Source organism: Pseudorca crassidens, chromosome 7 (assembly GCF_039906515.1).
Source record: "Pseudorca crassidens isolate mPseCra1 chromosome 7, mPseCra1.hap1, whole genome shotgun sequence".
Classification (NCBI taxonomy): domain Eukaryota; kingdom Metazoa; phylum Chordata; class Mammalia; order Artiodactyla; family Delphinidae; genus Pseudorca; species Pseudorca crassidens.
Genome location: NC_090302.1, coordinates 84,005,609 through 84,028,477, shown reverse-complemented (window position 1 = coordinate 84,028,477; position 22,869 = coordinate 84,005,609). Strand labels below are relative to the sequence as shown.

The 22,869-nt window shown below is 48.4% G+C and overlaps 1 protein-coding gene across 4 annotated transcripts in view; it reads left to right on the top strand.

Moving 5' to 3' along the window:
* Positions 1-22,869, top strand: part of GOLM1 (golgi membrane protein 1) — a 55,188-nt gene that overhangs the window by 4,808 nt on the left and 27,511 nt on the right. For all 4 annotated transcript variants that reach the window (XM_067744773.1, XM_067744774.1, XM_067744771.1 and 1 more), the window contains exons 2-3: positions 6,092-6,241; positions 8,003-8,182. In XM_067744773.1, the coding sequence (XP_067600874.1) occupies positions 6,113-6,241; positions 8,003-8,182 (309 nt within the window). In that variant the 5' untranslated portion in view covers positions 6,092-6,112. The remainder of the gene's footprint in view (positions 1-6,091; positions 6,242-8,002; positions 8,183-22,869) is intronic.

Sequence of the window (22,869 nt, the reverse complement as noted above, 5' to 3'; positions counted from 1 at the left end):
TGTGGGTTGACTGGGCTGCAGTCTTTTGAGGCCCAGTTGGGCTGGAACTTCAAGATGGCTCATTCGCTATTACCAGTTTTTAAAGTATTGCCTTGGTGAATTCTTGGACAGAATTTTAATATACTAATGATTGATTTAGAAAAAATTTTTTTAACTATTTCTCTGATATCAGTGCTGTCAGAACTGGAGGGTCTAGCCCATCAGAATGCTCTCTGTCATTTATATCTGTGTAGCAGATAGATGATTCCTTATCTTTCCTCTGTGTTTTCTGTATCAGTGAGGGAGGTCCTGTAGAAGCCATGTTGCTGTGGAATTAGTGATCACTTCATTCTGATTAAAGAAGAGGTACCTTTATCCACAGGTGAACAGTGACTTTGAGATGGCCAAAGGGAGAAAAGACCCTCGACGAAGTTTCTTTAAATGGAGTCCATTTGGGGTTACTCTTTACCTCTTAGGGAGGTAAAAAGAAACCTTATTTCTCTAGGGCACACAGTAGTAGATAGGTTTAGGGACAATGTTTGCAACTGCAGATGGGAGGTGTGAGAAAATAGTAGAGTAAAATGGAAGGCCAAAGGCCATGAAAGAGCTGGGAGGAAAAAACTCAAACTCAACCTTTAAACAGTAGGGAAATACAAGTATTTCTCCAAAGATAAACAACACACCCCCTCCAACATGTCTTTCCGCTTTTTGAAAATAAATGAGTGCAGCCAGAACAAGATTCACTTGTCAGACTTATCCAGTGAGCTCTGGAGAGGACAGTGGTTCTCAACCTTGACCTGCATCGGCATCATGTGGAGGGCTTTTAAACACAGACCCCAAGTCGCTGACTTGGTAGGTCTGGGGTGGGCCAGAACATTTAAATTTCTAACATTCCAACATGATGCTGATGCTGCTGGTCCAGGGAACACACTTTGAGAACCACTGAACTACAGCAGGTGTCTAAAGGTACAGCAAACCTTTTCTGTAAAGGGCCAGATGGTATTTTAGGTTGTGCAGGCCCTGTGGGCTATGTCACAGCTACTCACTTCTTGTAGCCCGACAGCGATAGACAATACATAAATGAATGGGCATCGTTGTATCCCAATAAAACTTCATTTAGGGACACTGAAGTTTTAATTTCGTATATTTCAGTACTTTTCATGTCATGAAATATTATTATTCTGATTTTTTTCACTTAAAAAACTTAAAATCTGAGCTTTCAGGCAGTGTACAGAAACAGGTGGCTGGCAGGATTCGGCCGTTAGGCTGAAGTTTGCCAACTCCTGAACTAGACTAGGAGGAATTTGGGAACGCCTGCCAGCGTGTAGTCTTGGTGTCTGTAGGGAAGGTGGCCCTTCTTCAGAAAATCAAGTGCTGGAAGAAGCACAGTGGAATTTGGTTCTCCTCATTCATTTTCACTCATTCACTTCAGTTTTTGGTATTTTCACTGCATAGCGCTAAACATGCACATTAATTTTTAGTTTTTCTTTTTAAAACATTTTATTGAGTATAATTGACATAGCATTAGTTTCAGGCATACAACAAAATGATTCAATATTTGTATATATTGTGAAATGCTCACCACGATGAGTCTAGTTAACATCTGTAACCACATAGTTACGATTTTTTTTTCTTGTGATGAGAACTTTTAAGATCTACTCTCTTAGCAACTTTCAGATATGCAATACAGTATTATTAACTACATTTACCATGCTGTTAAAGGTTTTTCTTTCTAAACTGTTAGCTTCTAGAATTGGGGAAAAATTGGAGGTTGGGAAAGTGAGAGGAGGAGAATCTGTGCACTTCCTAGTAAGTTTTTTTTTTTTTAAGAAGATGTTGGGGGTAGGAGTTTAGTAATTTATTTATTTATTTTTGCTGTGTTGGGTCTTCGTTTCTGCGCGAGGGCCTTGTCTAGTTGTGGCAAGCGGGGGCCTCTCACTATTGCAGCCTCTCTTGTTGCGGAGCACAAGCTCCAGACGCGCAGGCTCAGTAGTTGAGGCTCACGGGCCTAGTTGTTCCGCGGCATGTGGGATCCTCCCAGACCAGGGCTCGAACCCGTGTCCCCTGCATTAGCAGGCAGATTCTCAACCACTGCGCCACCAGGGAAGCCCCTAGTAAGTTTTTAAAGCAGTTTAAGGAGAATACAATGGACTTGTCCTTTAACCCTAATGTTTTAGAGCAGGAGTTGGCAAAGTTTCCGGAAGGGAAAGATAGTAAATACTTTAACTGTTTCAGTCTTTGTAATAACTCATCTCAACTTTTCGACTCTGCCTTGTAGCTAGAAAGCAGCTGTGGGCAGTACTTCAAGGGCTGGGCATGGCTGTGTTCAGCAAACCCTTATTTACAAAACGGGCCACCAATGGCCTGTGGGCCTTGGTATGCTAACCCCTGCCTTGGAGACATTCTTGGGACGGAGTAGAATATCTCTAAACCCTCCAAAAAAATGCTGAGTGGGGCGTCCTCCAGTCTGTTGGCTTCACTATGGTGACTTCGGAACTCCGTGCAGGGCACCTCCGGCTCTGGCCCTCCGCCATCCGGGTGAAGCCAGTTCTTCTGAAAAGGGATAAAGGTGCAGCTCCCCTGCTGTTTGGAGAAGGTGTGTTGTTTCTGCAGTGATGACATTGGTCAAACAAGCCAATCCGATTTGATTGCTCCCATATATTTGCCTATATGATTTAAAACCTCTATGTGAAAATGAGGAAATGAAAAAATTATTTAACTAGGAGGTTCAAGGGGCTCATGCATTTGGCCAGTTGCCCATTTTCTTATGCTTTTTCTTTTTCTGAAAAAAGTAATTAGAGGTCTCTGTTTGCTTATAAAAATTTTTGGCTTACAAGCAAACAATAATTTTAACCAGTAGATTGAATTTTTAAAATTAAGCCAGTAGAAAGAATCTGCAGGGTTTTTTTTTTTTTTTAATGACTTTTTCAACTTACCAAGAAACTTTTAGTGCAGACACACACCACTTTCTTTCATTCCAGGGAAACCTGGAATTTCACAGAGTTCGGCTGATTTAGGTTAATCTTTTTCAGTATGTCAGGTGACTGTAATCAAATATGAGACAAAACACATTCTGAAGCCTAAATTATAACTATTAATCTGTTTGACACAGTCTGTCTCCCACCCACTTCCATCACCCTGCAGTCTACATAAATTCTAAGGTGGAGGAGAGGAAGGCGTTTGAAATGTTTGACAGCTGTAAACTCTGGCTCTGAGTTCCCGCCCTCAGTCTTCCTCAGGCTTTGGCATTTACCACCTGTGTTTGTCCCTTTGTCTTCAGCAGCAGGGTTCCTGCAGTCCTGGAAGTCCATGGTGAGGCACGTTGCAGGCCCTCCCTTCCTCTTGGCACAGCTGTGGTCGCCTTCTTACCTGGGCAGCCCTGTGTCCATTGGGAAGTCCAGGGCTCTCCTAACCATCCCTCTGGGTGGCTGCACACCGTCCGGCTGGCCAAGTGCTGGGTCACAGTGACGGGCTTCTGAGACTGTACTCAACTTCCTGGCATCTCTCTTTTGCATAATGTGGTCCTGGTCTGGGATGCCTACTGCTGCAGCGGTATCCGGAGTCAGTCCCAGGAGATGACAGTTACTGCTGCTTCAATTGACAGCAGAGTCAAGGGAAGAATGCAGATGGCTGGTTCCTATAAAGTAGAACGATTGAGGAAGGAAAGCATTCATCACCTTTTTCTTATAGAACAAGAAAAAGACCAGATCTGGAAATGATTTGTTATTCATCTTTCCATCTCTAATAATGATAGTCAGCATTTATCGAGCAATTGACACTATGTGCCTGTTGTGGTTCTAAGCACTTCTCATATCTTTACTCGTCTGTTACTCACTTGAACCCTCTGAGGAAGACGGTGAGGCACAGATGGGTCCTGTGACTCCGAAGAGGTGGAACCAGGATCCGACTCTGGCCATCAGTTTCCAGAGTTTGTTCTCTTAACACTGCCCTGAGCTTCCTGGTGCTAGCACAGCACCTGTCCCCTAGTAGTTGCTCATTAAATTTTTTACTGACTGGCTAAAGGAAGGAGAATGTTAAATGATCATTTGTACACGTCCTTGAAGTGAGAGTTGAGTTATATTGTTTTCAGAGCTAAAGTATACCCACCCTGACTTACATCTGCAGGAATAACAAAAGATCGAGTGTCCCATCTAAAAGTTTATTTTTAGGGAATTAAGCATATGACAAAGATGGCCTTTCAAAGAACTAAGTAAAAATAGTTTATTCCATAAAGGATGCCCAAGGAACTGGCCAGCCATTACAAAAAAAAAAAAAGGTTGTTTTCTTTGTATTTCCTTACTCCTTACATCAAAAAGGAATTCCAAGTAGATGAAACATTTACATATAAATATGAAAACATAGATATGTTGAGGGGAGATATGGGTAAATGTATATATAAACTTAGAGTAGGAAATGTCTTTCTAAACATAAGCAAAATCTAGAAGCAATAAAAAGAAAAGAGTGATAAGATTAGGTTATTTTAAAAACACCACCACCAACCAAAAATTATGGGCAAAAAATTTTACAGAGAAAGGAGGAGTGGGCCCAGTTCGTAATTTAAGAAGCGTCCCAGGCGATTCTGATGCTCTCTGAGGGTTAAGAGCAGCTGGAATAGAGGGATACAGCCAGTGGAGTGGGAAGAGGAGGACTTTTAATTTTACACTTCGTGTGATTTTTCTCCCCAATTGTATTTGTCTTCTTACATTTTAAAAAGTTAATGAGTAAAAAAAAAAAAAAAAAAATTTGTGATCAAAATCAAACAGGATGAGGCAGTAGAGACATTTTTAGCAGATCTATAAAATTTCCTAGAACTTTACTATTTCTGAGCATTAGTCTCTGTTAGTATGTACAATGTTTGCTGATATCAACTGTCAGTTGAATTTAAAACTTTTTTCCCTCTTTTGTCCCGAGAGACCAGAAGCTGGTGAAGAAGCCATCAGCCATTGGAGGCTGGACTCAGCCCTCAATTCATGGGAATTCTGGGGGTGCTTTGTTTTAGGTGATTTAACTAGATTGCTCATTCAGAGAGAGAGGATGTCTCCCAGGGACACACTTAGCTACAGGTACCATGGCGGAGAGCCAGCTTTGTCAGCTCTTCTGTGTTCTCACCTGCAGGAACTTCACCTCAAAGCTGAGTCCCTGGTAGTCTCCCTTCCCCCTCCTCCCTCACCTCCTTTTCCTCTTCCTCCATTGCTGGCCACACCTGGCATAAAAGCATATCTGTTCTGAGGGAGACTGTTTATTGTGTGTGCTGCCCTCCCTCTGATAAGGACCTTTGATCTGGCTCAGTTTGCCTTGTCCTTGCTGACCAGGGCCAGGATCCAGCCAGACCTGGCTTGGGGTTGAGGCCCGTGAGTGAAACATAGCTCCTTTCTTCTCAGCTGTATTTGTGTTCCTTTTAAGAAGCTCCATGCTCCCTGCAGCCCTTGAAGTCTTCTCCTAACTCGGCTGTGCTGCACAGATATGGCTTCAAAGGGAGAGAGAACAGTGTTCAAAGGAAGCAGAGTATAAATGCCTGTTTCTGCTGCAGGCAGGGCACCTCCGGTCCTGGCTTCACACACTTCTAGGCGGCTTTCCGGCTTTGCTCAGGAAACACTTTAACTGGGTATCTTTGGCAATTCTGTCACAGGGTAAAAAACCCTCCCTGGTTAGGAATCAGATCAAAAAGACTTTGGGGAATTATGAGAAATGGAGTCTTTCTAGTGTGATGTAGAAGCACTATTATTTGCTATTGCTGCTTAAAGAGATGATGATTTCTCAGATTGTACTGGGAGGTAGGAACTATAATTATAGACAAGAAAACTGAAGTGTAAGAGAAATTGTTACCTGCCTGAGGTGTTGAGCCTGTGTGTGATGGGTTTCTAGGACGGTGCTTGCTCCCACAAGCCTGTCCCAGGGGTCTGGCCACACTGCCCAGGGCACACACCACTGGCTCTGGGTGGGCTACTTAACACGGTCTCCTCCACCGACAGCTTTGCATTTCAAGGAGAAGACGCCGCCAGCCCGTGTTTCGGGGCAGGACACCTTCGTGTTGGTTGTGATGACGCCTGTGGCATGCCTGGGGCGTGGTAATCCTGGTACTGAGGCCTGTGTGTTTGTTTTTATTTGGCAGATTCTCAGCCTGGTCTGTGAGATGATGGGATTGGGAAACGGGCGTCGGAGCATGAAGTCGCCGCCCCTCGTGCTGGCTGCCCTGGTGGCCTGTATCATTGTCCTGGGCTTCAACTACTGGATTGCGAGCTCCCGGAGCGTGGATCTCCAGGTGTTCTGTTTGTGTGGATGTCACAGAGTATTTAAAGCGGCTGGGCGGTGGGGTCCGAGGGGTTTGCTGTTTATCACCACCTAAGGTGTTGCATGCTGTGATGCTCGCTGCGGGGCTCTGCATGTCCCCCCACCCAGCCCCCGGCCTGACGGCACGCCAGCTCTGCTCTTGGGTGGGAGAGGACCCCCTTGTGACTTCTTAGGATTGCTGCCAGGACATGCCTCTGCTTTTCCTGTGAGTTAACAATTTTCAGTCAAGCCTTTTGGGCTGGTTCTGGGAAGACAACTTACGTTAAGTACCCTGCCCACAGCCCGTTCTGGTCCTCCAGTCCACAGTCAGAATCTAAGAGTGGTGTTGGTAATGCACGTGGAGAACGGGCCTGAGAAATACGTTTTTAGAGGTACCAATCTTTATCGGCATCATTTACTGATAATAATAACTTTATCTTTCCCATTCATTGCTGCCCGTCGTGGGTCAGGCAGCGCTGAGCAGTGACAGAGACTCTCATTGACCACAGTTTAGTCAGCCTCTGAGGAGCCCGCTTCGTGACTAGGCCTCCATCTTGGTCCCCCATCCTGTTTTTGGCCTGCCCAGCCCAGGCTTAGCAAAGAATCCCTCTAACTCGTCCCTCCACCCCGGATACCTGAGCAAGGTCCTCATCCCTTATCTTTGATGTCTAGCCCTGGGCCTGCCTTTAGCAAGACTCCTGTTAGGCCAGTTTAGCAAGAATCTCCCCACCCTCTTAGTGCTTTTCCACCCACTGACCCCCTCACTCTGCTCGTTGGCTATAAATCCTCTGCTGTCCTTGCTGGGCTCAGAGTCGAGAACAGTTTCTCTCCCGACTGCAACAGTCATGACCCCTGTTGCAGTAGCCTTGAGTCAAGTTTTCCTTATCATTTTAGCAAGCGTCAGAGTAATTTTTCTTTAAGGATATATTGCATACATTGCCTTCTTTTGTACACAGACTCTCTCGGGTTGGGATTTTATGTTCCCCATTTCACAGGTGGGCAAACTAAGACTCGGAGAGGTTAAGGGCGAGGGGAGCTGGGATGCCAACCCAGTCTTTCTGATGGCAGAGCTTGAGTTCTTAGCTGTGGAAATCCATCCCCTAGGGGTGTTTTGTCCTCCTCTCATGCTTACCTCCCCCCGGTTGCAGTGCTTTTGTCTGAGCTTCCGCTGGACCCCTGTTCTCTGGGCAGATGGAGTCTTGGTGTGCAGAGAATTGAATCTGTTTTCAGAGATTGTGTCTTATAAAGAGTGCTTAAATGCTCTGTTAGTGAGGAAAAGGAACTAAATATTTGAGCACCAGCTCACTCCAGGTAAAGCATAAGCCATTTTATGTACAGGCAGACCTTGGCAATATCCCGAATTCAGTTCCAGACTGCCACAATAAAGCCAATAGCGCAATAAAACAAGTCATGTGAGTTTTTGTTTTCCCAGTGCATAAAGAGTTATATTTACACTATATGGTAGTCTGTTAAGTGTTCAATAGTGTTATGTCTAAAAAGTACATACTTAATTTAAAAATACTGCTGGGACTTCCCTGGCAGTCCAGTGGTTAAGACGTCTCGCTTCCAAATGCATGGGGTGTGGGTTCGATCCCTGGTTGGGGAACTAAGATCCCACATGCTTCGAGCCACAACCAAAAAATAAAAATACTGCTAAAAAATGGTAACCATCATCGGAGCCTTCAGGGAGTCATAGTAGTAACTTCAGTGATCATGATTGCAGATCATCATAACAAATACAATGTCCTTGCAGACGCGCATCGTGGAGCTGGAAGGCAGGGTCCGCAGGGCGGCAGCAGAGCGAGGGGCCGTGGAGATGAAAAAGAACGAGTTCCAGGGGGAGCTGGAAAAGCAGCGGGAACAGCTGGACAAAATTCAGTCCAGCCACAACTTTCAAATGGAGAGCGTCAACAAGTTATACCAGGATGAAAAGGCAAGACCTGCTTGGTTTTCCTCTTAATTCTGTTCTAAGTACCATTTATACCCTGTCGAATTCTCCTCAATGGGAGCATAAGCCGCTGTGTGTGTATGTGGTGTAGTTGCGTGGAATGAGCCTCTTGATCAAGCTTTGGATGTCTCCTCATATCGCCATTAGGCCCTGGGTGGGTTTGTTGGAAAAACTTTTGCAGTGCTGATAAACGGGAGAAATGCAAAAGAACTGTCTGAGCAGCACGTTCATCCTCCTGTTACCTTTTTTCCTTACTTTCTACAAGTATGCGTTAAGTACCTACTCTGTGCCAGGCCTGTGCCGGATGCTTGTATCTCACAGAGGAATAGCGTTTGTGCCCTTGAGTATCTCACAGTGAGAGGAGATGTAGACCTCCTAATATATACTAACAAAGAAAGTAGGGGACCCAAGAGTGCTGGTTTTTAAATTTAAAAAATACCAGATCCTGCACAGATTAAAAAAGGGGCTTCCCATTAGTGAGCGTATCTAAGCTTTATGTGTCTTGCTTTTTCTGGTTTTCTTGGGACTGTGTGACTCCACTTTCCTGTTTGTTAAATTGTATAATGGTGTGAGTCACTAATACCTTCCTTTCTAAAGTGCATCAAACTCATGACTATTTATTTCCTCGCAAGATTTGACTATTTCCTACTAAAACCAAGTCCACATTCAAGATAATGGATCTCAGGATATGACCTCCTTCCAATAAATCAAACATTTCACAGAGAGAGGCACACGGATTAGTAAGAGCCAGATCTGTGTAAAGTGCTACTAGTTACCAGATAATGAATCATTTCTAGATAGGGCCTCAGACTTTTCCTATGTAACTGGTTTAAAAGGTGAGAAGTGCTTTTTTTTTTTTTTATTTGCGGAGTACTTTCTCATAGTCACAAATGTGTATTCCTTCCTTGGGAATTGTTCCAGTTTTAATGCTGTTATAGGAAAGTGCTCCCTATAACTTTATAATAAAGTGCTTTCCTATAGGAAAGGTCTCCCTTTTTCTCATGTGTGGGTGACACTATTTGTGCTCCTGAAATCCCCTTAGCTGAATAGAATGGGACCTTGCCATTTCTCACAGTGTGTACACATGCTTAACCTCCTGAAGCACGCTTTGGGAGGCTGCAGAGTTTATTCTCAAGGGATAGAGTGGGCAGAAAGTCCATCTGGGATTTGCAGGACGTACCGAGAAGGTCTCTGGCACTCTGGCCCTCTGCCCAGTTAGGAAGGAGGCCTGTGATGGGACCTGGGGAGTGTTGGGCTGGGAAAGGGGACCCAGCAGAGACCAGCAGCCTTGCCCCATTGGGCCTGGGCTGGACAGTGCAAGGTGGGAAGGACCGTATGTGCTAAGGTCTGGGACCAGCCAGAGCAAGGTTTTCCCATCTGCAGGGAGGGAGGAAAAAGGAGGATGTTTTGTGTACCTGTCTGCCTGCCTCTCCACCCCTGTGTGTATGTGTGTCATTACCTGAAAATTTGACTCTTTTTTCTGTAGGAAGAATTGTCTTTTGTTGATACTCTGATTCTCTGGCCTTCTACATTTTGTTTTTAACTTTTTTTTTTTTGAAATGGTAGTGATAGAAGATAGAAGGGCTGTTCATGTCTGCATGTGGTGTTTGGTTATTGCTTTTAACTGTCCTTGTTTTCTTAACCTCATCAGTCTCCCAAATGCCTCTGAAATTTTACTGGCTCGTGAAATCCAAAATTCTGGGAATGACTAATCTCTCTTTTCATACTCCTCCATGCTTCTGGATATTTTTGTGCATGGCACAAAGTGTGGGTGCCTGTTTGGGGTGGGGAGAAGCAAGAGCGACTGCAGGGTAATTTCTGCTCATGGGACCTTCTGCCTTGGCCTTGGTACGCCGAGGGGCTCCAGAGTCCTGTAAAACAGGTTGCAGGCAGCCGGGCTTCCCGTATCGTATGGGCGGAGTCCTCAGAGACTGCGCTGCCCAGAGCCATTTGTTCTAGCGAATTCATAGTAACACAGTCAATGAAGCTTCATCACCACAGGCAAGCCCTAGATACAGAAATGCTGGCTTATTGAGTGTAAGCTTTGGTGGGGATAAGCCTTCAGACTCGGAATTCTTTGAAATGTGATTGACCGACTGTTTCCTAAAAGCATCTGCCTCTGTAGGAGGAAATGAGAGGGAACATCTCCCAGCCAGAAACCAGGTGACTGTTACACCTCACTTCTGAACACTTCAGTTTTACGGTTTCTTTTTAAAATAGGGGACATAATGCGGGATCTTAGCACTCCTGCCCCACCCCCAAGTTCAAGAACTGTTTGAGCATCCAAGGGGAGGGAGGCTCTTGTAGTCACAGTAAACATCTAACAGTGGATATTGAAAGTCGAGGAGCCCCAGTATAGAAGGTAAAGTACACATTTGAGAGACAGTCAAATAGCCGCTGGGAAAGGGTGAGAGTCCTTTCATTTGGAGTTTTAAGCTTTTATAGGAGATGTGATACAAAGTTCTTTTCATTTTGGGGGTGGGGATGGGGGCTCGTTTCTTAGCTCCAGGAGGATTTTTGCCGTAGTTTGGGGTGAGGGTGAATGGCATGGGGCTTCCGGCCAGGCAACCCTGGGTTCGATTCCTTGTTTTCCTTAACTGTATGATTTCAGGCAAGTCAGTTAAGTTCCCTGGACCTGTTTTCTCAGCCACCAAGTGGAAATAACAACAGAATCCCTTTTGCAGGGTGGCTGCAGTGATTCAGTGTAATATTTGTGAAGGCTTTATCACAGTGCCTGACATGGAGCAGAAGCCCAAAACGCGGTAGCTAGTATTATTACAACTAGTCGTCGTGGTAGTAATGGTGATAGCATAGGGGTAGAGGTAGTAGTAAACCACAGCATCTGGAGTGATAATATTATTATTATTTTTTTTTTTTGGTATGGACTCTTCTTTTTTCTTCTAAATTAAAACCATGAAAACAGATTGTCTTGGCTTTCAGAAGAGATGAAGGAGGTGCTGGGGTGTCTGTTAGAGCCAAGCGCGAACAGTGCAGTTGAGCCGTGCGAAGAGCACCAACAACAGCTGTCACACCAGCGACCAGAGCGCGTGTTTTGCAAATCTCTGCCGAGCCAGGGTTACGTTCCGCATTACACAGGAACTGTCTCCTGTCTTCCTCTCAGTAGCCTCATGCGGTTGGTGCTCATCGTACAGGGAGGGATCTGAGGTCCAAAGGGAGTTAGTACCTGTCACCTAGGATGTGACCTAGAGCCTGGGTGGCCGCCAGCGGGGCCTCCATCTCTGCCCCTGGCCTCCTTCTGCTCTGTGTAGACCCCGCGTCGCTGGGCCGCAGGGGGCCTCTCCAGAGCTCTCCATCACCTAATTCACGCAGGGGGCCTGGGTGTGGCCACAGAAGAAACCAGGTTGGCCTGAGTTGATAGTTGTTAAAGCTGGGCGATGGGATCACTTTTCTGTTTCCTTGCTTCGAAAGACTACTGTTATTCCCGCTAGCTCTCCTCTGTCCCCAATTCCAAATTCTGAGGCAAAAAATAACCTGATTGTTTCAATCTGGCTGGGAAGTCCCCAGAGAAGTTGGGCTGGTCTGTCACCCCCAGTACATGACTCTGTGTTATCTATTTTTTTTAATCTTAGGAAGTTAGCACTCGTGCTTTGAATTGGAATGAGGCTCTTTTTCAGAATTTTAAAGACCCTACTGGTGGACTAATAGTGATTCTCAGCTGTGGGAGGAGCTGGCTTGCTAGCACGTATGGGTGCAAATCTCACGTGACCTAGGGCGTTCCAACCTTGGCCAGCATCCCTACCTCAGGCTGGCATTGCTACTCTGCATGGGCATAAAAGTCCCCAAGTTGGGGGCTGGGTAGAAGCTTGAAAGCCGAACCTATCAGGGACAGTGTGGTAATGAAATTTATGCCTCGTTCTGGTCAACACTGTCTAACAATTCCCTGTGACGGTGGAAATGTTCCTTTTTTTTGCTCTGTGGTACGGTAGCAGCTGGCCCCATGTAGCTGTTGAATACCTAAAATGTAGCTAGTGGGACTACGGAACTGAATTTTGAATTTTATTTAATTTTAACTAATTTAAAATTAGATAGCCATGTATTGGACAGCACAGGTTTGGACAGTAGAGACAGACCAAAAGTAAAACTAAACACATGGGGCTGTCTCAAACTAAAAAAGCTTTTGCACAGCAAAGGAAATTATCAACAAGACCAAAGGCTGCCAGATGAATGGGAAAAGATATTTGCAAACTATGTATCTGATAGGTGTTAGTATCTAAAATATGCAGAGAACTCATACAACTCAACATCAGAAAAACAAAGAACCCGAGTAAAAAATGGGCGGAGGATCTGAATAGACTGTTTTTTTCAAGGAAGACATACAGATGGCCAACAGGCACATGAAAAGGTGCTCAACATCACTAATCATCAGGGAAATGGAAATCAAAACCACAGTGAAATATCACCTCACACCTGTCAAAATGGCAATTATCAATAAGACAACAAATAACAGGTGTTGGCAAGGAGGTGGAGAAAAGGGAACCCTCTTGCACTGTTGGTGGGAATGTAAATTGGTGCAGCCACCATGGAGAACAGTATGGAGCTTCCTCAAAAAAATTAAAAATAGAACTACCATATGATCCAGCAGTTCCACTCCTGGGCATTTATCCTAAGAAAACAAAAACACTGATTTGAAAAGATATATGCACCCCTGTGTTCATTGCAGCATTATTCACAATAGTCAAGATATGGAAGCAACCTAAGTGCCCATCAGTAGATGAATGGATAATGAAGTTGTGGTGTATACGTACAGTGGAATACTATTCAGCCGTAAAAAAGAATGAAGTCGGGCTTCCCTGGTGGCACAGTGGTTGAGAGTCCGCCTGCCGATGCAGGGCACCACGGGTTCTTGCCCCGGTCCGGGAAGATCCCACATGCCGTGGAGTGGCTGGGCCCGTGAGCCATGGCTGCTGATCCTGCGCGTCCGGAGCCTGTGCTCCGCAACGGGAGAGGCCACAACAGTGAGAGGCCCGCGTACCACCAAAAAAAAAAAAAAGTTGAATTGCTGGAACAGAAGTTGTACATATATATTATTACATTTTTATTAGCTCTTTCCGCCTTGCTCACCAGATGTGGTCCTGCTGTTGTTGTCTTTTTCTTTCTGCACCTTCCTGGCCTGTTCCTTTTTCACCAGCCACAGCCCATTGGATGCAGGGAGAAGCCTGGTACAGTGAAGTGCACCCATTGCTAGGGCAGTAGCTGATCAGTCAGGTTCTCTGTCTTGATAATTTGAACCAAATCTCACAGACTGATTGCTTGATGGTAAACACTTCAAATGAGACTTCAGATGATTCTTGGAGATTGAACTGTCATTTTCATTTTCTTTCTTTTCTGCATTCCTGTCTGTTGCATAAATAGGTGTGGTTGAGACCGTTTGCATAAATGCTATTATGCAAGTTAACTGGGTGGAAGCTCATTTCCTGAGTTATATATAAGTAGGGATATTCAGCTTTGTTTTAAAACAAAAAATGATTGTGTATGAGTCAGGCTTAAGTAAATGTCAAAAAGTTGTCCTTTTCTTAATTATCAAAATGTTGTTGTAGACAATTTTGAAAATATAAAAAGAAAATCAAAATCACCTGTAATTCCAGCACTCAGAGGTTAACCACTGGGAACCTTCCACCCCCTTTTAAAACATACACATTACACTCAAGCTTTTATAAATTATGGTTGCATTCAAGCTTTTTAAATGTAGTGTGCCGTGAAGATTGTAGATCAAGTGGGTTCTTTAAATGATAAACGTGTTTGAACACACCTGGTTTTCACACGTCATTTAAAAAGACCCAGAAACTCTTGGCGTATTCTGCATTGTTATCTTAGGGGTATTGAGGTGAGCCTCCCTTAGGTAGGAAGGCAAGGGTATGATTCCAGATAAGAGGATTCTTCCTAAATGTTTGCTGAAGGGAACTTTTGTAGACTCCCTTGGCATCTAATTGGCATGGTGCCCATGTTTTGAATGTGAAGATCTGCGTGTGAGTCAGGTCAACAGGATTATACATACATGTGTTGTCCTGTTATTTACTATTGGATAACAAATTGCCCCCAAACACAGTGGTTTAAAACCATGACAGACGTTGATTTTGCTCATAATCTGCACTTTGGGAGGGCCAGAGGGAACAACTTGTCTCTACTCCACGCTCCACAGTCTGGGGTGCCTTTTTTTTTTTTTTTTAATATTTATTTATTTATTTGGTTGCACCGGGTCTTAGCTGCGGAAGGCGGGTTCTTAGTTGTGGCATGCAATCTCTTAGTTGCGACATGCACGTGGGATCTAGTTCCCTGACCAGGGATTGAACCCGGGCCCCCTGCACTGGGAGCCCGGAGTCTTATCCACTGCGCCACCAGGGAAGTCCCTGGGGTGCTTTGAAGGCTTGGGGTGGAGTTGCCTGAGGGTTCCTCACTCGTGTGTCTGGCAGTCAGGGACCCTACACGTGGCTTTTCCATGTGGCTGGCGGCTTCCTCGAAGCATGGAGGCTGGGTTCCCAGGGCGACGATACCAACAAACGGAGAGGGAGCAAGCAATTCAGGAGTTTCCCAGGGCTGCCAGGACAAATGCCACGAACTGGATGGCTTAAAACGGAAGTTTGTTTCATGGTTCTGGAGGCTGCAAGTCCAAAATCAGGGTATCAGCAGGACCATGCTGCCTCAAAGCCTCTAGGGGAGGACCCTTCCTTGGCTCTTGTAGTAGATTCTGGTGTTTGCTGGCGGTTTCTGACATTCCTTGACCTGCAGGTGCCTCACTCCAGTCTCTGCCTCTATCTTCCCTCTGTGTTTCTGTACCTTCACCTCTTCTCTTTAGTCATGCTGATTCGGGGCCCACCCCCGTGACTTCACCACAGCTTACATCTGCACAGACCCTGTTTCTAAATGAGGTTGTGAACAGGTTCATTCGCAGGTTCTGGGTGGACGTGAATTTGGGGCTACAGTATTCAACCCTGTATACCTTTCGCTGGCTGGGCCTCAGAAGTCTGCAGGGTCACTTCCTGTGCATTAGTTAGAAGCAGGTCACTAAGGCCAGACCAGATGAAAGGAGCGGGAATTAGACTCCATTTTGGGGAGCAGTGTCAAGAACTTGAGGGGATTTTTTTTTTTTTTTTTTTTGCGGTACGCGGGCCTCTCACTGTTGTGGCCTCTCCCGTTGTGGAGCACAGGCTCCGGACGTGCAGGCTCAGTGGCCATGGCTCATGGGCCCAGCCGCTCCGCAGCATGTGGGATCCTCCCGGACCGGGGCACGAACCCGTGTCCCCTGCATCGGCAGGCGGACTCTCAACCACTGTGCCACCAGGGAAGCCCCTTGAGGGGATATTTTTAAACCACCACATGTGTGTGGGTACAAATAATCCTCACATAAGCTCCCAGTGAAATACTGTTTTCTTTGTACAGGTGTATAGGTGTATACCTGTAAAACAGGTTTTTAAGGGTCCTCAGTGGAATCAGAGCCCCAGGTTGTAGTTAGTTTTGGCAAAAGCTAATGGAGGGTCTCTTGTACAGGTCTGCGTGGACGCCTGAGGATGGCACAGAGTGGTTGAATTCATTCTTTTCCTCTTGGCAGAATGCCAGTTAATGTTTGTAGGTCTGAAGGCTTACCAGGATCTTGGGTAGCCTCCAGACCAGTTGCTGCCCTGTAGCCATGTGGTGGCCCTAAAGGCATTTGAGGGACTGATTACCTAATATCTGAGATGGTTGGGGGAGAAGTCTGGGAGACCCTGAATTACCGAGTAGCACTTTGTCCAGGGCAGGCTGAACGTCCTGCTGTTGTGTTCATTCTCACTTGCCGGAAGTGGGGGTCAGAAATAGCTTCGTTTGCCATAGTTGTGTTTGGGACGTTCTTTCTAGGACGGTTTCTTGCAGCCATTTGTCTGCTATGGCATATTGAGTCTTTTCACTTATTTGTTAAAATATGTAAATTAACGCTGAGCAGTGCAAAGAAGATCGTTTGAGTAACATTTCATTTGTGGTGGAAATACGGTTCCTGTGTGGTTCCTGACCTAAAAGAAGAAAGATGGTGAAGCGGAAGGGTGGAAGAGGGGACGCTGGCGACACATTAACTGTTTTGTGTCCAGGAAGAGGAAATCTTAAATAGAAGAGGCAGCTGGGAAGGTGGAGGGAGGAGGGGCCCGCATTCCACTTGCCTTGGCCCCCCGCTGTCACTCACCTGTGTGCCCTGCGCCCCCGTCGAGGTGGCCTGTCAGCTGCCGGTTTGTCCTCTCTCGCACGGTGACGCGGGGCACGAAGGGGCTCTGGAAGGCGTTATTTGAAGTGTGTGGTGGGAAAATATCCTGCGTTTCTGGGGCTTTCCTGTTGTGAGTGACGGGTAGTGTGGGGGGTGGGTGTTGGGGCCAGGAGAACCCCAGGTGTGTGTCTCCTGGTTCCTGTGTGGTGTTTGGACCTGGGCTGGGGCTGCTTCCCTCGGTCGCAGCAGCGTTGGTTTCTATGAGTGACTTCCTCTGTAAGATTCTGCCTCTTGAATAGGAAATGACGAGCGTTAAGAAGTCTGGCCATTTGTTCCGCTTTAGAGTTCCCAAAATGCTTTCACACATGTGAACATATGTCATTTCTCAACGTGCCAGCCTGGGAGACAGGCACTGTCACCTCTGAGATGGAGGCGAGGACTGACGCCCTCAGAGGTAACCCGGCTCAGGGGGCCTGCAGAGTGGCCGGCGGGGGCAGGGCTGGGCCTGGGCTGCTGGTTCTTTCCATCCGTTTGGCCTCACCACACTGAATTTTCAAACAGCAGGACACAGTTCTGAGTGTTCCAGTTTCTTCTTTCTGGGCCAGCCTTTCTTCCGTAGCTGGGAACAGTGATGATTTTCTTCCAGACAGTGGGTTTTCTTAGGGAATCAGAGTGGACTTGTGCAGATAAAAGTAGTTCTTTTGATTTTTATCACCTTTTACCCCTGTGGTTGACTGAAGAATCAAGGGTTCTAAAATAGCTTTTCTGTTTTTATTCCCATTAATTCTCCATGTCCATTCCTATCCATCTGTTCAGTATTTATTCTGCCAGGTGCTGGCCTTGAACGCTGTGGTGGACCAGGCCGGGCCCTTTGTCTGTGCACTTCCCGTCGAATGCAGCAGAAAGACGAGTTAATGGGTCTGTCGGGTCGATTTTTAAGCAGAAAGGATTTAGTACAGGGAAGCAGGTGACTATAGAAAGGTGGGAAGGTCTGGAAGAGCAGCCCCGGGCCAGGGACGGCTCCTGGGGCACCAGGCGGGACTGGCCCCAAAGGCGCGCTCCCTGTGCCCGACCTAGAGCTGGATGGGAGGCCGCCGCTGCCCCTCTGGCTCAGAGCCAGGGTCCCCATGCCTTGCTGCATTCTGCACCTCCAGCGCCCTCACGCTGTTCAGCATTCCAGTCACAAGTGAACACCTCTGATCTGAATCTAAGTCCTGCTGGGAACGAATCTGAAAAACGTGCATTAGCCTTTGCCATTCAGGAGGGCACAGGAAGTAAGAGCTACACGCTTCAGACGTCTAGTGCATCTTCCACCAGGCAGGTGGAGCGGGGTGTCTGCACACTGTGTGAGGAGAGCCGTCTCAGGTGTCACCTGGAAGCGACAGGTGAATGTGTCCCTCCCCGGGTGCGGGGACAGCACCTGGTGGTTGGGCGTAGAGAGAGTGGGGTTGGACGCAGAGTAGAGAGGGGTGCAGGGGTCCTAAGAAGAGGATCTTTTTTAAGTCACTAGGGGGTTTGGACTTGAGTTCGAGGGCAGGGGAACCATCACAGGGTTCAAGCTGTAGATCAAGGCTGTCAGGTCAGATCTGCGGGTTTAAAGGCGGGCCCAGGCCCCTGGGGAGCGTGCTTAGGGTAGAGAGCTGGGCAGAGAGGAGGCAGACCACTCAGGCATCTCTTGAAATATCTGACGCAAACACGTTGCTGAGCTGAATTGAGGTAGGAGTGGAATGAATTCTGTAAAGTGAGCATGTTCGAGAGACGGCCAGGAGGAAGAGTGGACAGGCCTGGGTGGCAGGTGGCGTGGGGAGAGGTGAGGGACAGGTCTGTATAGAGGCAGAAAGGGGAAGCAGGTGAAAGCGATCCACCAAAAATCTGTTTCCTGAGAAAAAGTGTTTCGGAAGACTCAGTGTTTTCAGGTAAATACTCTTAGTTTGCTGCTTGAACGTAGCCTTCAAAGACAGCTTTGTGATTGAACTCAAGTAATTTACCCCCCACCATTAAAAAGGAGAGACCGCAAAACACATTTTCTGTGCCGTCCCTGCTGTGCAGGGAAGGCACCTGGGGTCTGTTGTGGTTGGTGCTGGACGTCAGGAGAAACTAAGGGAGAAGCTTACTTGGTTCAAGACCCAATGAGATGTCCTGGGTTAGCTCCATGGGGAGGGCGGTGTCTTGCCTTCCCGTCTGTGAATTGCCCCTGACCGTCTCGGTTGAGCAGGCGGGCATGTGTTTTCTGTGCTCTGCGCTCCTGTGTCCACAGGCAGGGAAACAAGCCCTGCAGAGGTGCTTGCTCTCCGCTCGGCTTCTTCCTACAGGGAAGAGCCTTTCCATCAGCATCTCCGTGCTCCTCGGGAGCGAGGGGCGCCCCCGGGTGGCTTTTGTCTGGTTCTCCCCTCCTCACACTTCCCCGACCCTCTGTTCTTCTAACCCAACACTGCAGGACGGCGTTTGATGTGAAATACAAAAAGGGTCTTTGACCTAGCTGTCTTTTCACGTGTTTCCCTTTGGTGCTGATGAGTGAGATCTGCTGTTTCTTGTTTAAAACAGTGTGGGAAGTGTTAGGAGCGCTCGCTGCAGCCCTGGGTCCGTACGCTTAATTCAGTTTTCTCTTTAGTCCCCACGTGTCTGTGTACACCCTGCTTGCGGAAAGTTAGAACTTCCCAAACTGTGGCCTCTCCCACAGGGGAGGGCGAGTTGTTGGGATTCCCATTTGGGAACAGGAAAACTGGCGCTCACGGAAGGGGCTGAGCCCAGCTCCTCCTGCGGCCTGTGCGGGTGGGTCAGGAGGAGGCTGGACCCCACGCTGCTGGCGGCAGGGGCGCTTCCAGGCCGGTTAATGACAGCCGGGGAGCGTTTGGATTGCTGAGGCTGTACGTGCTGCCATCAGTGCTTTTCTCCCTCTGAAAGCAGGGAGGAAGATTTTCCAGCTCCAGCCCTTGTGTGGGCAGCTTTCCAGTTGTGCCTGTCCTGGTGAGGGCTGGGGCGTGGTGCCGAGGAGGGGCACCCCAAGTGGGCTGCTCCAGGGGAAGGGCTCCAAGTCCCCTGGCAGCTGGTGACAGACCATCAGGGTCTGCGCGCTGAGAAGGACGCCGCTCCGCCTGAGAGCCAGCTGCTAGACAGGCAGCAAAGAACCATCTGGGGTTCCCGCGGCCTGCCCTGTTTGGGTCCTCCTGGCAGTTCTCTGTGACCCAGGTCACGGTGGGCTAGAGGCTGGGCGGCCTGTGACATGGGAGACAGTTACCCCAGGTTCTCAGTGAGGGCAGTCTCAGTTTGCTCCCACCCCTCCCCTCCCCTCCCCTCCGCCCCTCCTCCTTCTCTCCTCTCCCCTCCTCTCCCCTCCTCTCCCCTCCTCTCCCCTCCTCTCCCCTCCTCTCCCCTCCTCTCCCCTCCTCTCCCCTCCTCTCCCCTCCTCTCCCCTCCCCTCCCCTCCTCTCATCTCCCCTCCTCTCCCCTCCTCTCCCATCCTCTCCCATCCTCTCCGCTCTCCTCCCCTCCTCTTCCTCTCCTCTCCTCTCCCCTCCTCTCCCCTCCCCTTCTCCTCCTCTCCTCTCCCCTCCTCTCCACTCCCCTCCCTTCCTCTCCCCTCCTCCTCCTCTCCCCTCCCCTCCTCTCCACTCCTCTCCCCTCCCTTCCTCTCCATTCCTCTCCCCTCCTCTCCCCTGCTCTCCCCTCCCCTCCTTTACCCCACTCCTCTCCCCTACTCTACCCTCCTCTCCCCTCCCTGACCCTCCTCTACCCACCTCCTCCTCCCCCCTCCTCTCCCCTCATCTCCCCTCCCCTCCTCTCCCATCCCCCCTCTCTCCTTCTCCTCCCCTCCTCTCCCCTCCCCTCCCCTCCTCTCCCCTGCTCTCTGCTCCTCTCCCCTCCTCTTCCCTTCCCTCCCCTCCCCTCTCCTCCCCTCCTCTCCCCTCCTTTCCCCTCCTCTCCCCTCCCCTCCCTTCATCTACCCTCCTCCTCCTCTCCCCTCCTCTCCCCTCCCCTGCACTCCTCCTCCTCTCCTCTCCCCTCCTCTCCCCTCCCCTCTTCTCCCCTCCTCTCCTCTCCCCTCCCTTCCCCTGCCCTCCTCCTCCCCTCCCCTCTCCTCCTCTCCCTTCCCCTCCCATCCTCTACCCTCCTCCCCCTCTCCTCTCCCATCCTCTCCCCTCCTTTCCCCTCCCCTCCCTTCCTCTCCCCTGCTTTCCTCTCCCCTCCTCTACCCTCCTCCTCCTCTCCTCTACCCTCCTCTCCTCTCCTCTCCCCTCCTCTCGCCTCCTCTACTGGCATCTCCCCTGCTCTCCCCTCCTCCTCCTTCTCCTCTCCTCTCCCCTCCTCTCCTTTACCCCCTCCTCTCCCCTCCACTCCTCTACCCTCCCCTCCTCTCCCCTGCCCTCCTCCTCCCCTCCTCTACCCTCCTCGCCCCTCCCCTCCCCTCCTATACCCTCTTCCTCCTCTCCTCTCCTCTCCCTTCCTCTCCCTCATCTCCCCTCCCCTCTTCTCCCCTCCTCTCCCCTCCTCTCCCCTCCTCTCCCCTCCTCTCCCCTCCTCTTCCTTCCCCTCCTCTCCCCTCCTCTCCCCTCCTCTCCCCTCCTCTCCCCTCCTCTCCCCTCCTCCTCCTCTCCTCTCCCCTCCTCTCCCCTCCCCTGCCCTCCTCCTCCCCTCCCCTGCTCTCCCCTCCCCTCCTCTACCCTCCTCCTCCTCCTCTCCTCTCCCCTCCTCTCCTTTACCCCCCTCCTCTCCCCTCTCCTCCACTCCTTTCCCCTCCCCTCCTCTCCCCTCCCCTCCTCGCCTGCCCTCCTCCTCCTCTCCTCTCCCCTCTTCTACCCTCGCCTCCTCTCCCCTCATCTCCCCTCCCCTCCCCTCCTCTCCCCTCCTCCCCTCCCCTCCTCTCCCCTCCCCTCCCCTCCTCTCCCCTCCTCTCCCCTCCTGTCCCCTCCTCTCCCCTCCTCCTCCCCTCCCCTCCTCTCCCCTCTTCCCCTTTCTTCTCCCCCTCCTTCCCTCATCGTCCAGTGGACAGTTTTCGTGTAGACATGTGTTCTCTTGAGGATATACCTAGCAGTAGAATTACTGGGTCATATGATAACCGTTCAGCTGTTTGAGGAGCTGCCTAATTGTTTTCCTTGGCGTCTACACCATTTTACCTTCTCCTCGACTTGGTCTGAGGGTTCCACGTTCTCCACATCCTTGCAGTACTTGTTATTTTCCTTTCGTTTGTTTGTTTTTCTTGTCGCCATTCTAGTGTTGTGAAGTGGTACCTTCTCATTTTGATTTGCGTTTCTCTAATGACGCTGAGCATCTTTCATGTACTTTTGGCCATCTGTGTATCTTCTTTGGGGAAATGTCTATTCATACCCTTTGCCTACCTGTTTCTTTTTACTTAATTTAATGTAACTGCTAGAGAATTTAAAATTCCCATATCTGACTGACATTATGTTTCCCTTGGGTAGCATTGCTTTGGGAGATTTTGAAATTGATGAGGGGTAAAAAAACTCGTGCATACTTCATATTCTTCCCTTCATTCTTAATGTCATTCACCGGTCACGAAGGTTAAATTCTTTTTGAGGTTCATCTCCCAGAGCATTAACAGGAATGTCATTACAAAGAAGTTATCCAGGCACCTGATCGCCGGTGGGTTGGCAAGGGCTAGATTGTTTGAGGGTCATCTTTAGTAAGGCTTAAGGTGGACCCACATCTTCAAAGCAGGTTGGTTATTTTAATGAGCCAAACAAGCACAGCAATAAAGGTCACCTTCTCTTTTCTATAACGTGATGAGCCTCACTTCCAGTGAGCTTTTCCAAAGCTAGCATTTTAACAAATTTAGTCATTTGTGTCTTATTGAGCTTTTCAGAACATGATAATCTACTGTAGATTTATTGCTTTGGAAATTTACTATGACATGTTGAGGTTATTTTCTTAGGAATCTAATGGAGAAATAGTTTGATCAAATATACTTATTTCCTGCCTAGAATAGAATGGTTATAATACATTTGCTTGTGGGTGATTCATTCCGAGGTGTTCTGAGCTTAGTGTCCAGTTAAACTCTGGTAGCACTTCCTTGTCTGCTGCTGAGAGTTTCCAGGGGACGGGTCACACGCACCAGGAAGTACAACTCCCCCAAAGTCTCTCGGCACCAAAATGTGAAAGTCAACTGGGTTGTTTAGAATACAATACGTAATTCATTTAAAAATAATTTTGTGGGCTTCCCTGGTGGCGCAGTGGTTGAGAGACCACCTGCCGATGCAGGGGACACGGGTTCGTGCCCCGGTCCGGGAGGATCCCACATGCCGCGGAGCGGCTGGGCCCGTGAGCCATGGCCGCTGAGCCTGCGCGTCCGGAGCCTGTGCTCCGCAACGGGAGAGGCCACAGCAGTGAGAGGCCTGCGTACCGCAAAAAAAAAAAAAAAAAAAGATTTAAAAATAATTTTGTTTAATGCAGGTGTTTTTTTCTTTATATTGAACCCCCCAAAAAGCTAGAAGCGTTTTCCTAAAAATGATTCAAGATTTTTGGTAAA